Source organism: Ochotona curzoniae, unplaced genomic scaffold (assembly GCF_017591425.1).
Source record: "Ochotona curzoniae isolate NIBS_2020 unplaced genomic scaffold, NIBS_Ocur_1.0 scaffold_1852, whole genome shotgun sequence".
In the NCBI taxonomy this organism is placed as follows: Eukaryota; Metazoa; Chordata; class Mammalia; order Lagomorpha; family Ochotonidae; genus Ochotona; species Ochotona curzoniae.
Window position 1 is genome coordinate 52001632 of NW_024467087.1, and position 16825 is coordinate 52018456.

Sequence of the window (16825 nt, forward strand, 5' to 3'; positions counted from 1 at the left end):
TGCCTATAAAACTGTACCACATAATACAATGTTAACAACAATAAAAAAAAAAAAAAAGGAAGAGTAGTAAGTTGCCTAAATGTGGCTGGGAATAGAGTGAGGCTGGTGGGGGACAGTCTTTAGACCAAAAAAAAACAAGCAAACAAAAACAAACAAACAAACAAAAAACTGAAGCAGACACTTCCAAACTCAGTAATCAAATAATTATTTCATGTAATATTTTAAAAGATCAAAGTAGTGTGGGGGTGGGGGGGGAACATCTTTAATAAACACAATACTAACTTCAAATAAGCCAATCCCAAAAGGACAAATATCGTATGATTTCTCTGATGTAATGCAACCTTCATGCAAAATACAAGATCAATAGAAATATAGGTAAACATGTGTATACATGTATTCTCATAGATGAACTGTATAATGAAGACCAGCATAGCAGGAATGGCAGTATGCATCTCTACTCCTGAATAAAAGGAGGACTCCTGATGAAACTTTTAAATATACCTTGACAACATGATACTAGATGTTCTACCACTGTCTGTAGCTACAATATCATGATACACTTAAACAACAAAATGATAATTTGTGACTGTTGTTGATGGACTATTCTATCGCAATAATAGGAGAGAAAACAGTTGGTGGGGGATAGGGGAGTGGAAGGGGAAGGCCTTGAGCCTATGGAGCGTTAGCATGAAAAGTAAAAAGTGGAGTGGTTAAAAAAAGAAAAAGAAAAGAAAAAGGGAGAAGATTCTAACCTGTGCCAAGTTGAGTGGCTCACTTCCGTCACTTCATCACCTCACCCCGCTTTGGGCATAACCTTAAATTTGGCACTAGAGATGGGTGTGCAGTCCCCTCTTGCTAATCCAGTCTCTTGAGTCCTAAACACGTGTTGAGAGGTACCTTGCTGAAGTCTTTCGCTAAATGCTACCTTTGGAATAAAAATCTAGTCGATAATTATTTTTCCTGTGGACACGTTCCGTAGGAACTTCTTCCTGGGCCCCACTTAATTTTGAGTGTGTGTGTGTACTCTCTCCAATTAGTATAACGGTATTAACTGGTATCCCCGCCTCCACGTGCTTCTGCTCTTGCTCGCAACTCCCAGGCTGGGTTTTTTTTTTTTTTTTTTTTTTCCTGCTTTCCACCTGCGGGAGGCGCGCCATTTTGGCAACCTCTTCCTGCCTGGATCTTAATTCTGCTTTGGCGGGAAGTTCTCACAATCGTAAAAAACAACTCCACTCTCCCACTCTCCCCGTGAGTGCTCCTGCGTTTTCCTCTTCAGCCTCCCGCCAAAGGTGGCTAGGAAAGACAGGAGCTCAGACTCAAACCAGTCTCAAAAACACTTTTCCCCCCTCACAAGCCAGAAACTGTGTATCGAACACTGTGGAGAAAGGAGCTGCGTTGGATTGCACATGTCATTAGAACGCTAAGGGAAAAATAAGACAACTCTGGCTTTACAATCAATCTTTTTCCCGCAACACGTTGCGTGTACCAATTCCGCGTGCTCTTCTAACCCTACCGGTGGTCAGAACCGGCAGTGTAGGAAGGTTTCGGGCAAGTCTGTGGGCCACGCCTCCCCTCGCCGGCCACCTATGCTTATTGGACTGACAGCCTGTCACTCCAAACTAACTCCCACTCCTGCTAACCACTCACGTAGTTTGGTTGCGTCTTGGCGTGTTTAATGTTGCCAATAACGAGGGATTTTTTTTTTTTTTTTGAGACGAGTACAGGTCGTGCTGCAATTAGTTCATTGAAAACTCAGTTGCTCTTGGAGCGGTCGGACAGACTGCTCTGTGCTTTTTTCCTGGTGATTGCAAAGATCGCCTATAGAGAACTACGACAATGCCCAAAAGAAAGGTAAGTGAAATGGGAAGGTAGAAGGGGGATTATCTGCTGAAATACATATTTTCTAATAGGCAGAGATTTTTTTTTCAAGCGTCTTGGCTTCTAGTCTGATTTTGTGATGTGCTGAATGGAACGGAAGGGGAGAGTAAAGAGCATTCGCCGGAGGTTTATGATGATCGCGCATGCAACTGGTAGTTCACTTTTGACGTGTTTTGTTTAAGGGAAAGAATCGCTTAAGAGGTGTCTCCATGCTGAATTACAAACAGCCATAGCGCTGTGCTGTCGCTTCCTACCCCACCCCCCTCCCTCCGCTTACCCTATTGGAGAACGCTTCGCCTCCAGCCGCACTTCCAGGCACCAGTTTCCTGCTCTGTCTCCGGCTTTTCTCCGGGAACCGTCCCGTTTGGGGGAACGAAAGCCACGGCTTTTTCCAGTGTTTGCCTTTGTTCTTCCCGTTTTCTTTTTCCTTTTTTTTTTTCCCCAACCCTTCCCTCCTCCACTTCTTGTCATGCCAGATGGCTATGCAATGGTAATCCTGTGCCATTAGGCGGCGCAGACTTCAGACTGTCCTAGAGACCAGAGATTCACCGCCTTAATTAGAAACTTTAGGGCTGAAAGAGCCGGCGATCTCGGGGCTCACTAGCTACAGGAGGAAAGGTGACTAAAAAAAATCGCGTCGATGAACTGTTACCCATGTTGGGGTAGCATGTGTGTTTTCATTTTAGACACGCAAAATTGCTCGGGACTATTCAAAGGGGTACAGGTCTTCTGCAAATCCTCACTTAAACTCCTGGCTCCGTGCAGACAGGAAATAAGTTCACCACGGTGTTTGTTTTTCTTTTCTAAGTCCCTTGGAAGTGAAATCAAACGCTGTGATATTGTTCGGTAAAACCCTAAGACGATGTGCTGTCTTCGGCACAGTACTTGTTTTTATATTATTTGTATTAATATGCTTTTCCCATTCCTAGAACGTATTAATAAGACTGAAATTCCCCGGTGCCCTGCGGCTGTATGAATCATGCTGTAGCTTGATAATTCTCAGGCTGAAGAGCTACTCAAATACGGAAAGCAACTGTTTGTAATCACCATCCCCCTTCCTGAGGTTCCCGCCGCCGTGCTTTTCTGAGCTTGTGCAATGGGTATTGCTATTTTGCAGAGCTGACAGCAACCTAGTAGCAGGTAGTGGCGGGAAGTTTTAAAATCCGTGGCCGGCTTCTCCGGATAAAGCATTGACGTGTTAACAAAGAGGTTACTCCAGTAGAGCATTGTGGGGGTTGTAGTTCTCGTTGCACAACTTGGACAGCCGAGTAGTCCTGAGACCATGGAGAGGGTCAATGAGCTACCACCATTGCGTAGCACATGTAATACAAAAGACACGGGGAAATTGCCTGCCGTTCTGACTTCATTTCACCCCGCCCCCCCCACCCCCCGCCACCTTGGTTTGTGTGTATGTGCGTGTGTGTGGCTTTAACCCGGTGTGTAGCAAATGGATTTCGAGATTTAAAATTTTTCAAGAGTTGTTTTCATGAAAGGAATATCAATTATGTACACGTGTGTCTTGGGCAGGCAATTGTATCTTGGTAAGCAGCAACTACTTAGTTGCTCGTAGAAAACAACACGTGGTTTCTTAACCCTGAACCCAAGAAAAGGATAGGAATGGTTCTATCAACCATAGTTTACAGACAATGTTTTCTAATCTATGTTTACATTCATGCCCTGTATTTTCTCCACTGTATAGGCTGCAGTTCAAGGTGATGTGAGCCAGGAGGTGAGTGTCTTTAGCTTTTGGAAATTTGTCCAAAAAAAATTCATTTATTATGTTCACTTGAGACATACAAGCAGCTAATAATTAGAGACTAGTTGGCATATTTATTTGTATCAACTGAGTAGTAATGTGGTATACCAGTTGGCTCTCCAAAATAGACAGTATTAAAACTGGGTGCTTCTTGCAATGGAAAACCTTATTATGCTTTTTAATTTCTGAAAAGAGTTTCTTCTTCTAAGCAAGATAATTGCATTGCCTGTTGGCACGAAGGAGTGATATTTTTAGTTAAAAATATTTTCGCTAGCTGTTTTGTTAATTTTCCCCAGCAATTGAAACTTACTATTTTTTTTTTCTTTAGCAAATAAAATGTTCTCTGGAGGGAAAAATCAAAACTTCTCATTTGTTACTATGGTATTTTCTAACCAAGTTCACACCTGCTCGTTTAACAATAACAGGAAGATAATTTTTAAAGTTCATGGAAAATGGGATTATAATGTGAATACATTTTCATGCAAATGATTTTAAAATTTTTGTATTCATATTAAGTTCATGAAAATGCATTGGGCAGTTGGCACAGCAGTTAAGCCCCAATGTTAGAGTGAGAATGTGAGTTCAAGTCAACACCCCACTCTCCATTCAACCTTCCTACCTAGGAACTCTCTAGCAGACAACAGATGATGACTAAGCACTTAAGTCCTAAATACAGCAAAATAGAAAAGAAAGTTTATGAAAATATGTATTACGAGAAAAAAAATGTGGATTTAAATTTGCTCTGTACTAAAATAAATCACTTATTTATATATGCACATGCAAAAATACATACATAAAATCTATTTGAAAGGCAGAGTTACAGAAACAGACCTTCTGTCCTCTAGTTCATTCCCCAAATGTCCACGTCCAGCCAGAACCCAGGGGCTTCTCCCACTTAGGTGCAGGGGCACAAGTACCTGAGCCACTTTCCACTGCTTTCTCGGGCACATTAGCAGGGAGCTGGGTCAGAAGTAGAACAGCCTGTACTAAATCCAGGGTCATGTGATGCTGGTATTGCAGAGGAAAGATTAACCAAAATGCCGGCTCCTAAGCATACCTTTTAGTACAGTGCTGAGCTCCCTGCCTAGTGTCACACGTCATCCTTTCTTCTTCTTCTTTTTTTTAAGAATTACTTATTTAACTTGAAAGACTTACTGAGAGAGAGAAATAGAGACAGAGATTTTCAGTTCACTGATTCACTCCCCAAATGGCCTCAATCGCAGGAGCTGAGCTGATCTGAAGCCAGGAGCCAAGAGCTTCTTCCAGATCTCCCCTGTGGGTTCCGGAACCCAGGCACTTTGGCCATTAGCTAGGAGCTGGATAGGAAGTGGAGCAGCCAGGACATGAACTGGATCTGTATGCAGACAGAGGATTAGGCTGCTAATGCCACCAGGCCCACCCCCCTAAATTTGCCTTTGAATTTCTTTTTCCATGAATTTTTGGAGTACCTTCATATTTCTGTAGTGTTTCACTAAGTATTTTTATCACAATCAAAATAATGATAATTCTAGTTTTGTATATTATTCCCTTCAATTATTTTTTTTTTCTTTCGTAGCCAAAGAGAAGATCAGCCAGATTGTCTGCTGTAAGTTAGTCTTTGGGGGCGGGGCGGGGCGGGGCGGAGGGGGGAGGGAGAACACCTTTGTATTGTGAAATATAATCTTAATGTAATGTTAAAATTCAGAGAGTCCTAAATGTTATATATAATGCAAGATTTAATTCTGAAGTTTTAAGACTTTCACAACAAGGAGTGCATTATTCCCCTAGAGCTCAGACGTAGCTGTGTCCATCAATTCTAATTCAAAGGCTGCATTTCAGTGTTAGTGTCCCTTCTTCAGCTGTGATTTCTTCCTTTTTCTCTCTTTTTTTCACAACTTGTATTTTTTGACGCAGCTGCCTCCGCCTGTTATACCAGAGGTGAAGCCAAAAAGAGGAACTCCACGGGTAAGCATTCAACCTGTAATACTGAAATACAAAAACGGCTTTTCTTTCCTGAAAAGGCACACAGCTGATGATTTCGCCTTATTGTTTGCCCAGTTAGCAATATATCATATAATCATATAAGTTCTTCTGATAAGAAATATTTGTTCTTGTTTTGTGACTGTCCACTGTATTTTAGCATTTTGATAAGGTAGGAACAAAACCTAAATTCAGTTGGGTAGACTCATTAAATATAAATGCTTTTGACATCAGCCTGCTACCATACAGACATTCTTGGGGAAATAGAATATATAAACTGAGGTAGCCAACATAGTGCTTTGTAATAATAGTAATGATGAACATTGAGTAATGTTTCACTGTTTGCAAGGTGTGTTCATATACATTCGCTTATATACATCTAATCAATTCCGTAGAGACTTTGCTATTTTAATGTTATGGCTAAAAAATGTAGAAATAGTAATCACAATTATTAATTGCTTGATACCTGAGGATATTTTAAGAATTGGTTGAGGGCCTGGCGCCATAGCCTAGTGGCTAAAGTCCTTGCCTTGCACAACCTGGGATCCCATTATGGGCCGTGATTCTAGTCCTGACAGTCCCTCCTCCCATCCAGCTCCCTGGTTGTAGCCTGGGAAAGCAGTCAAGGACGGCCCAAAGCATTGGGACTCTGCCCCTGAGTGGGAGACATGGAAAAGGTTCCAGGCTCCTGGCTTCGTATTGGCGCAGCTCTGGCATTGCAGCCGCTTGGGGAGTGAATCAGTGGACAGAAGGGCTTCCTTTCTGTCGCTCCTCCTCTCTGTATATCTGACTTTGCAATAGAAATATATCTTTAAAAAAATTGGTTGAATTCCTAAAATCATAAGTTTAAAATTTTGAGACTCAACAAAGATCATGTAATTCCAGAATTTTGTATTTGGGGAAACTATAAATTATCATTAGGTTTATGAAATTATTTTGCATGTTTTATTAATGATTGCCAAACCAAGGCAAGTGAAGTTTTAGTAATTGTTAATATATTGTTAGTAAGTGAACAGGGTAGGTGCTACGCCTAGAAGGTAACTTGCTACTTGGGATGTCCAATTCCTTATCAGAGTGTCTAATTAGGAGTCCCAGCGCTGCTCCTAATTGTAGCTTCCTATTAATATGCACCCTGGGAGGGAGTTGGTGACGATTCAAGTAGCCGAGTCCTTGCCATTCACAAAGGAGATTCAGCTGGAATTCCTGCCTCCTGGTTTTGACCTGGCCCGACTCTGGCTGTTACAGGCATTCAGGAAGTGAGTCAGCTCAAGGGGGATCTCTTGTCTTCCTTTCTCACTCTCTACCTTTCAAATCAAATGAAATAAAAAACTGTAACAACCGATGGAAAACCTTGCTCTTTCTCTAACGTGGCTTTCAAATTCACTCTCCTATAAAGTTAGAAACTCAGTTTATAGCTTATTAAAATAGTAAATACAGTTTATGACTTTTAAAAAAGAGAAAATAATACCAGAGGGAAACAGATGCTATGTATTCAGACACTTTGAAATCCTTTTTCCTGCTTATCTCTCAATTTTTCATGTGCTGATAAAATAATAACCCTATATTCACAATTTGTGATTATTTGAAGGATTTATTTAATTAGCTTGGAAATCAGAGAGAGAGAGAGAGAGAGAGAGAGAGAGAGAGAGAGAAGGAGGGAAGAGAACAGAGAAGGATCTTCTGATTGCTGCCTCACTCTCCAAATGGCTGCAATGGCCTGAGGTGAAATGACCCAAAACCAGGAGCCAGGAGCTTCTTCCGGGTCTCCCACGTGCAGGGGCCCAAAGACGTGAGCCATCTTCTGCTGCTTTCCCAGGCTACGAGCAGGGAGCTGGACCAGGAAGCTGAGCACCCAGCACTGGAACCAGTGCCCATATAGGATGCTATTACTGCTGGTGGGTGATTACCTACGGCTTCACAATGGCCTCACAGTTTACAATTTTTTACAGCAATTTCACATGTCTTTTCTCATTTAGCATTTAAAATATTCCTGAGTCTCTCATGTTACTGTTTTTTTTTTTTTTAACATGGGAACAAACTGCCTCAAAGATATGAATGCTGTTGCTCAAGGCCACATAAGTGGCAGATCCAGAATTCAAACAGGTTTTCTGGCCTCTTAACCAAGTGGTCTTCCTACAACATATTGGGCAAAGAATTCTTGTTGGTAAAGCAATCGTGCTTGGAGGCATTCCAAAGCCTGCAGATATTAAGGTTGAAACCCTATGTCCTAAGGCAGTCTTCTAAAAATATAACTAAATTGATTCTCTTAGTAATATAATGCTTCTCTTAATTTTTACCAATGCAAGGTTTATGTTTAACAAAACCCTAGTGCTAATTATTAGACATGACAAAGATAAATTGACCTTTTCTAGTCAGGGAAAGTTAATTTATCAATCTAACTTGATTTGGCAATTGGCCCTTGGTGGCCACTGGTCAACATTTTAACTTGTAGCTTCTCATGTGTGTCACTCAACCTAAAATGATTCTTAGATCTCTATCAGAGGAATATTAATTCAGGTTCAGTGCTACTTTAGGTTTATAATGAAACTGAAAACATTATGTATTAATTTTGCTACTGCTTGGTTTATATGTGGTATTTCGGAGCTTTTCTATAAATGATCACAACAGCTGGTGAAATAACTGGTCCTTTAATCAACACATCAGTTGAATGTTGTATTTATTTTTATTCTCTTTTGTTGCTGGACAGAAAATGAAGACAAAAAATGACATGATGGAACAAAACACAGACACAAGTGCCAACGCAACTGCTGAAACCAAGCAGGAGGAAATTGTTCCACAAGAATCCAGTAAAAATGGAGAATCCAAAATTGTACAGGTATCTGACAATGTTAATAGATTTGTCCACGTGACAGTTTGATAAGGTGTACAACTGAAAGAAATATTATTTGTCTTTCGTGTTAAAAGTTGAGAAACATGAAATGAATGGTGGCTCTAAAGTATGATACATAAGGAGAAAAGTGATTTTATATTATGAGAATCCTTTTGTACTTCTGGTGAGAGTAGATTCATATTTTTGTTACTAGAACAACACCAATGATCATAATTTAGTACTAATGTGATAATCGTCTTATTAAGTACAGGCCAATCCTCCATTGTTTTTATTAATACATGGCTATTTGTAAATTCCTTTCCTAGAATATGATTGTTTTATTTGTCCTGCAGATTGAAAAACAAAATCATTAAATACAAATGTTTTTAACAGGGGTGACTTTGTATGCTATATTTTAAGATAGTAAATACTAAAATTGCTAAGATCAAATCTACAAACCAAGCATATGCATATATGTGCAAATTTTGGTAAATGATTTTGTGTTCAAGTAGGTTTTTTTAAAAAGCCTGAATCTCACCTTTATAGAAAAAAAAAATGTTATGATGTTTTCCCAAGGAATATATAGACTTACATGACTGCTGCTCATTGAGCATTACTGATACAGAATAACTCAGGTGTACTTCCTATATCTGTGTGAGTAAGCTTTCCTAAATTTATCATCCTATAAATCTGTATGTTATTGCAGAGATATTTATTTTATCTCATTTCTTATAATGCATTCCTCATGATGTGATATTCAGGAGGCTTTTATCATATTCTTGCAAAAGATTACTGCTTTGCAAACGCAATAATAGCATTTGCATAAAATGTTATGCAATCGAGTCTAAATACTAAGGGGAAACAGATGTAAACTCAGAAATATAATTTTAGTGTTTGTTTTATGCTTTGTTTTTCTGCATTTGTAGGCACCAGCTCCTGAAGAAGAAATGGAGGAAACAAAAGAAAGAAGTGAACATGTTGAAGAAGAGGGAGGAGAAAATATAAAAGCAGCAGAAGAAGGAAAAGAAGGTGAAAAGGGAGATGAAGATCAAGACAAAGAAGAAAGGGGAGAAGATGGAAAAGAAGAGCAAGATGAAAAGGAGAAAAAAGAAGACAGAAAAGAGGATGAAGATGGAAACAAGACAGTAGAAGATGAAAAAGAGGGGGAAGACCAACAAGAGAAAGGAGATGAGAAAGATGATGAAGAGGAAAAAAGGAAAGAAGCAGAAGTAAAAAAGGATGAATTTGGAAAAGAGGATAAGGATGGAAAAGAGGATGGTGATAAAGATGGGAAACCTGGCAAAAGCAAAGAAGATGAAAATGAGGAAGAAGAGGAAAAAGATGAAAGTGAAAGAATTGAAGAAGATGGAAAGGAGAAAGAAGACGGTGAAGAAGTCAAAGAAACAGGCGGTGGAAAAGGAGGTGAGGAAGATGGAGGAGATGAAGAGGGAGATGAAAGCAAGGCTGAAGCTGGAAAAGAAATCGAAGCTGAAGAGGTCAAAAAAGAAGATGGAGAAAAGGAAGAGTCTCTGAGTTTTGTTTAAAACTGCCCTTTATAGTTTCATAATTTGGTAATACGTACCTTCTTGTTGTAATGTTAATAGAGATAAATATTTTTATCAAATATTTTATAAGCGCAACTTTTCTTTAGCATCAGTTTAATTTCAGAATATCTTCATATTGATTGTTAGTCACAAAATTTCTAACATGAAGCCTTTATCTATAAATTTTGTGATGAGGGTAGTGGAATATATACAAAAATATGCTAAATTTGCCAATAAATTCTGTGTTGTGTAAGTTATGTGTTACATCTTTGAATTTTGATTAGCTCCTAAGTATGTGATAAAGTCATGAGTTAGGGGAATCCCAAAAGAAAGTTTCATGCAGCATTCTCATGGTTCTCTAGATTGCTTTTATAAAGAAGGTGAACTATTTTCATGTGATGCTAAGAGTTAGTTATCTTTCCCTAATATAACTTTATTATTGTCTTAGGAAAAATAAAAGTTGTAATCTCATTTTAAAAAGAAATACAAATGTTTATTTGAGAAGGGCAGTTTTGGTTCTATGTGTATGAACAAAATTCTATTGCCTTTATCCTAATAAAAATGACTCTTCAAAGATGATTATGGTATTTGATTTCTCCAAAAATGAAGTTATTAGGTTGTTATTATTATGCTTGATTAATTTGTTATAACCCCCCTAATCTAAAAATCCAAATTTTAAAATCATCCAAAATCCAAGAGTTTTTGATCCCTGGCATGATGCCACAGAAGAAAATTTCACACCACAAAACTTTGTTTTATGCACAAAATTACTTACAATACTCAATAAAATTATTTCCAGGTATGTGGACAAAATTCATACAAAGCATAAATGAATTTCATATTCATAATTGGGTTTTATTCCCAAGATATGTCATTTTCCATTACAAATATTCGAAATCTGAGACACTTCTTGTCAAGCATTTTGGGTAAGGGACAGTCAAACTCTATTTATAGAATAATTATTTTTCATTTTAATTGTATTTTAAAGTATGTACTTCAGTAGTTTTTAGTATATATGCAATATTGTGCAACTGTAGCCATTAATCCCAGAGCATCAGCCAAATAAGAAAGTACCAATTAGCAATCTCTCCCCATGTCTCCATACCCAATCCCCCATTTACTACTCTGCTTTCTATCTCACTGAAATTGTGCATTCTATTAATTTCATGTAAATGGAAGCACAATACACATATTCCCTTTGTCTCTGGCTTCTTTAACTTAGCATAAGGATTTCAGTTTCATCCATGTTACAAAATACATAGAGATTTCATTCTTTCTTCTGACAGTAATATTCCATTTTACCAGTATACCACATTGTGTTAATTGACTAACATTCAAGTTGTTTTTCATGTTTGGGCAATTATGAATGCTGGTATGAATATTCATTCATACAGGTTTTTGTGTGGATAAATGTTTTTGCTTTCTTGAGTATATATCTAAGAGTGAAACTATGTTATATGGTACTGCTATGTTTAAATTTCAGAAGAAAGTTAAGACTTTCAAAGTAATGTCAAAACTTTGAGAGTTCTAATTCATCCAATTTCTTGAGAGCACTTATTTATTTACTTGATAGGGGAGAGAGAGAGAGAGAACTTCCATCTGCTACTTAATTCCCCAGGGCTACACCAAGTTAAAGTCAGAAACTCCATCCTCATCTTCCACAGGAATGGCAAGGACCAAACACTTTGGCCATCATCTATTGCCTTCCCAGGAGCATTAACCGGAAGCTGGACAGGAAGCAGCAGCCAGAACTGGTGTTAGCAGTCTGGTGTGAGTTGTCAGTATGAACGTGGTGGTTTCGCCCACTGCACAACAGTGATAGCTCTTTTAGTCTATTTTTAGTTAAATTGCCAAATCCTTTATCAAATTTACAGTTTATAAAAATTACTCCATTCTATAGTGTTTTCATTTCTTGATAGCATTTTTTGGTGTAGGAAAATTGGGGCATTTAGGAGGTGAATCAGCACAGAGGACTCCTCTCTGTTTCTATCCAGCTGCTTTAAAATAAATACATTTTTGAAATGAAATTAAAATTTCATAGCCTTCATACTTATTTTGGCCTTAAAGTGACTTAATTTTTGAAGATACTATTGCAATAACTTTCCAATGTTAAGAAATAGGACTATTGGAACAAATTATTTAACATATTCGGAATAGAGGAAAAACTACCAAAGCAGCTATGGTTTAGATCCTCCCGTGCAAAAATTAAATCCTTTTCCAGACAGAATGTAAATGACTTTGTGAGGGTGTTTTTCTGAAATATACAAAAAGTTTTTGCTATGATACTTATACAATATGAGAATTATTTTATATTAAAGCACATAGATTTAAGACTGATGCCTGGGGTCCAGAACCTAGGTGTTGGTAGGTAAAGTCTCAAACTGCAGTGCTGGCATCTCACAATTCCTGGATTGTAAGTGTAGCTTAGGGTCCTAAATGCTCTACTTACAATCCAGCTTTCTACTAATGGGCTGGGAAAGCAGCAGAAGATGGCCCACATCCTTGGGCCCCCGCACCAACATGGGAGACCCAGAAAAAGCTCCTAGCTCCCCACTTCATACTGTCTCAACTCCAGCTGTTGTCTGTCTCTCCCTCTCTCTGTAACTCTGCTTTTCATATAAATACTTTAAAATTTTATTTAAAATAATTATTTTAATGTATTTAAGATATATAATAATTACTATTCAAATATAATTTAAATAATTATTCAATAATTAAAATCCACTTTAAAATTTCAAAAATTATTCAAGATAATTTTTATATAGTAAATAGAGCAAAAGAGTTCCCCAAAGACTACTACCTGTCACTGCTAATGCATTTTCCTTCTTAAATACAATGACCCTTCAGGTATTTGTCTCCCTAAAATGGAAAATAGTAAGTAGAAAACAGTCCAATTTTATATAGAATGATAATAATTTTCTCTCACATACTGACTCTAACTAGAGTCATTCATTCCATTAATGATTTATAAAATCATTCCTTTAAAATCTTCTTCCCCACAAAAATTTTCTTCATGTATTTATATAAAGTCCTAGATAACCGTGTAGATCAAAGTAGTTTTCCTTTGTTAAAAGAACATTAAAAATTAAGTAGTACTTGAGACTTAAAATTGTGGCTTACTATATGTTGCTGGACCATATACCTTTAAGTCCATGTTTGCTGGATAATAGACATTAAGTTTAGTGAAAATTTTTAAAGAACATCAGTTAACTTCAAGATCTGTACAAAGTGAGTTGTGGATCATACACTGAGGAAAGGGGTGTCTGGGTTTCACATAGAAAAAAAGAAAGGAGAGATTACAAGGTGAGGGGGATTACTTGAAATATTTTAGCATTATTGATTTAAAAAGCTGTTTTTCATATAGGTTAAGAACTATAGCCAAGAGTTAAATGGTTTCTTCAAAGTTTAACATTTACAGTTTTATACACAACAGACATGGTACCATTTTCAGAAACTCACACATATCATACATATTTGTGAAAAACATAGTATCTGTTTTAGGCAGATTCTATTATTCCCATTTAATAGATGAGGACACTAAGGCACAGTCAAATCAGCTTACTGGTGACAAAGCCCTAATTGCCAGGATTGTTTTGGGTTGTGTTGCCTCTCAAATCAGCTAAACCGACAAACGATTCTGCCCAATAGGATCTTGGATTTTGAGCTTCTTAAGAATCATATTAGAAATTCAGTGGAACTGGGTAAGTCAATTGTTTCAGAGTTGCAACACAAGTTTTTCAATTCATTTAGTCAGCACTTTGTTGAGTAATTATTCCATATCAATTAAATGCATAGGTCATCTCACTGAAGAAAACAGGGATCTTCTTTTCTTTCACATAATTTATACTCAAGCAGAGGAAACCAATATATCTCGTATCATAGAATTGATTATACCGTCACAATGTTTTCTTATTCTGTACAGTTAGAAACTATTATAAAGTAGTTTTGAAGGAGTTTAATATGGCACTTTTGGAAAAGATAGTGCTTGCAAGCAATAGTAACTTATTTAGCAATGATGATTTTTACACAGTGTGGTATCAAATCCACTCACCCAGACATTTGTGTTGACTGGGCTCCTTTAGAAATTCTCACCTCAAATTTCTCATGTGATTACAGGAACATAGCGGCTTGGGCTAGAGCCAGAAGAAAGCTCAAGTGGCAGACCTTTAAGATAACTTCTTCCATCACAGTGTAGCACTTCATTTGCAATGGTTTTCCACTTGGCAAGTTTGGTCTTCTTGGCAGCATGATAGCTTCAAGGTTAGTTCAGTTTCTTACAAGGAGGCCACCTTCTCTAAGAATGTCTATTGCAAGAGACGCAAGTACAAGTTACAACAATTTTGATGACCTGGGCTGGAAAACCATGTATTGTTCTATCACATTTTATTGATCAAAACCCAAATGTAAATATTGACTTGAATTTAAGGAGAAGAAAATAGATAAGGCATGAGTCTGGGGGAAATATGAGGTGTTGGGGAGTCATGATTGAATCTTAGCTATCACAATTTGCCAGATGGATGTTGGATTTTCTGGATTCATGGTCTTAATCTAAATGTTTTTTTCTCTCTTATTTTGCTTCACTATTTGTTCTTGTGTTTGGGGTTATATCTTTACCCCTTAATTTAACCTATTTATTAAACTTTATTTCTGTTCTCTTTTATTTTTCATTTTCATGTACTGTCTTCTGTGCTTTTCCCTTTTTTTTAAAAAAAAATATATATATATTAGGTTGCACTTGTCCTTGATGTAACATTTCTTCTATTCACTCTGTTGGAATCAATTTACAGTGTTCCACTGTTTGCTTTGTTGGCTTTTAAGTTTCCTGTTCCCTGGATCATGTTTTCTCCAAGGTCCTCACTCCACTCTCAGTATAGTTTCTTTCTGTCTCTCCATTTCATGTTGGATTTTTCCCCCAAATGCTGGATGGTTTAAGGCATCTGACATTAAGATTGCAGAATGAGACATTCTAAAGGTTAAGTGGATCTTGCTGGTTAATGGCACCCTGGAATGTTTCATAGGAATTTGGATTTTACAAACAGGATGACATGATCAGTGACATTCTGTACAAGTTGCTTCTCCATAGCTACTGATTTTCTCTACATAATAGTCATGAAAATGCCTGCCTGGACAAATAAACTGAAAGAGAGATATTCTGAAAACCCAGGGAAAGAGACAGACTAGAGTCTCTACATTAGAGTTATCCTGTATGTACATTGTAGGATACGTGTGTGTACATGGGAGGAGATCTGAGATTGTCAAGTGCAGATCTGCAGAATGGGTCGGGGAATCAAGACCCCAAAATACAAACTCGTACAAACAGTGATCCAAGAAAACAGATAGTATAGATGAGGTCCAAATGCAGTCTGCTGGGGAATTCTATCTTGCTCAGAGGCTGATAGTTTTGTTCTAATGGACAGGTGAAGGTCACCCACATTATGGTGCACAATATGTGTACTCAGTGTTCACTGATTTACATACTAATTTCATCCAAAAGCATTCTCCAGGTTTACATGTAAAATTAGCCATCACAGTCTCCCTGATTAATATGTAACCCTTTAATTTATCCACTATCTTTTTCTTTTTCTGGGAAAAGCAAGTTAACTCCACCCTTAATTGTATCTGGAACTGATGAGTTCAAATCTCTTTGTCTCAAACTTCTTATGTAATATATTTCCAGTCGATGCTCTTTTCACTTGTAGAATACAGCACAGGAGGTCCTCTGCCAGTTCTGAACCTAGACTTTCAAACAGAGTTTCTCCAAGTTGGCACTGTTGATCTTTGGGGTTGAATAATTTGGTTTTATGAGACTGCCCTCTGCATTGTAGGATATTTAGTACCTTATCTGACCTCTCCTGACTAAATGATAGCTGCAGCCTCCCTGCACTTGTGACAACTAAAAATGTCTCAATCATTGCCAAATATCCCCTGGGACAAAATTACTTCCAATTAAGAACCAGTAATTTAAAAAGATTAATGATGTCTGCTTCCTATTTCTTGGAACACTAAATGTGTGCTCTGGGAAAAGCCAGCCTCCATGAGACAAGTCTGACTATCCTGAGATAATCATGTTATTAGGAGTCCCACACATGGAAAAAGATACCTAGCTGGAACTCAGCTTTGCAACCATTCCAGCTGTTGTACCAGACACGTGGAGGAAGTGATCTGGTGTTGTCTGATGATTCCTTCGCCAACTCCTGTCAGCATCTAAGTAACTACAGAGGAGACTCCAAGTAAAAACCAGTCTACTACTTGACTCTGGAGAGCTAATGAATCTTCATCTTAACACCCTTAGTTTTGGGATAGTGTGTTATAAAATAGTGAAGAGATGGAAGAAAAATACTGAAGAAATAATATTTGAGAATTTTTAGTACTAAGGCACCTATGCTTGAGCAAAGTCAAAAGGTGGAAACATAAAGATATTGCATCATACATTCAAAATTATGAGATATTTTGCAACCAATAATTTATATTTATAAAGAAATTTATAAAGAATTTATAAATCAAATGTAATAGTATAATTAGAACATTTTCAATACATTTAAAGTCTTAGGAATTTTATCTCTCGAACCCTGCGCAGTGGCTAAATTGGCTGATTCTGGCAAGTTTGGGTCCCGGCTGCTTCACTTCCCATCCATCTCCCGTCTTGTGACCTGGGAAAGTAGTAGAGTTTGGCACAAAGCCTTGGGACCCTGCACCTGCATGGGAGACCCGAAAGAAGTTCATGGTATCAGATGGGCTCAACACTGAGCCAGCAGATGGAAGATCTTTCTCTGTTTCTCCTTCTCTATAAATCTGCCTTTCCAGTACAAATAAATTTGAAAAAATAAGCATTGTTGGAGAAGTGTGTTAGATAGGCAC

The 16825-nt window shown here is 37.7% G+C and overlaps 1 protein-coding gene across 4 annotated transcripts in view; it reads left to right on the plus strand.

Moving 5' to 3' along the window:
- HMGN5 (high mobility group nucleosome binding domain 5) overlaps positions 1-10546 on the plus strand; it is a 62298-nt gene extending 51752 nt beyond the window's left edge. For 3 of the 4 annotated variants that reach the window (XM_040999451.1, XM_040999448.1, XM_040999450.1), the window contains 6 exons: positions 1715-1851; positions 3578-3607; positions 5190-5219; positions 5528-5578; positions 8301-8429; positions 9350-10546. In XM_040999451.1, the coding sequence (XP_040855385.1) occupies positions 1837-1851; positions 3578-3607; positions 5190-5219; positions 5528-5578; positions 8301-8429; positions 9350-9967 (873 nt within the window). In that variant the 5' untranslated portion in view covers positions 1715-1836 and the 3' untranslated portion in view covers positions 9968-10546. The remainder of the gene's footprint in view (positions 1-1714; positions 1852-3577; positions 3608-5189; positions 5220-5527; positions 5579-8300; positions 8430-9349) is intronic. The other variant, XM_040999449.1, reaches the window with a different exon arrangement.
- Positions 10547-16825: the final 6279 nt, after the last annotated feature.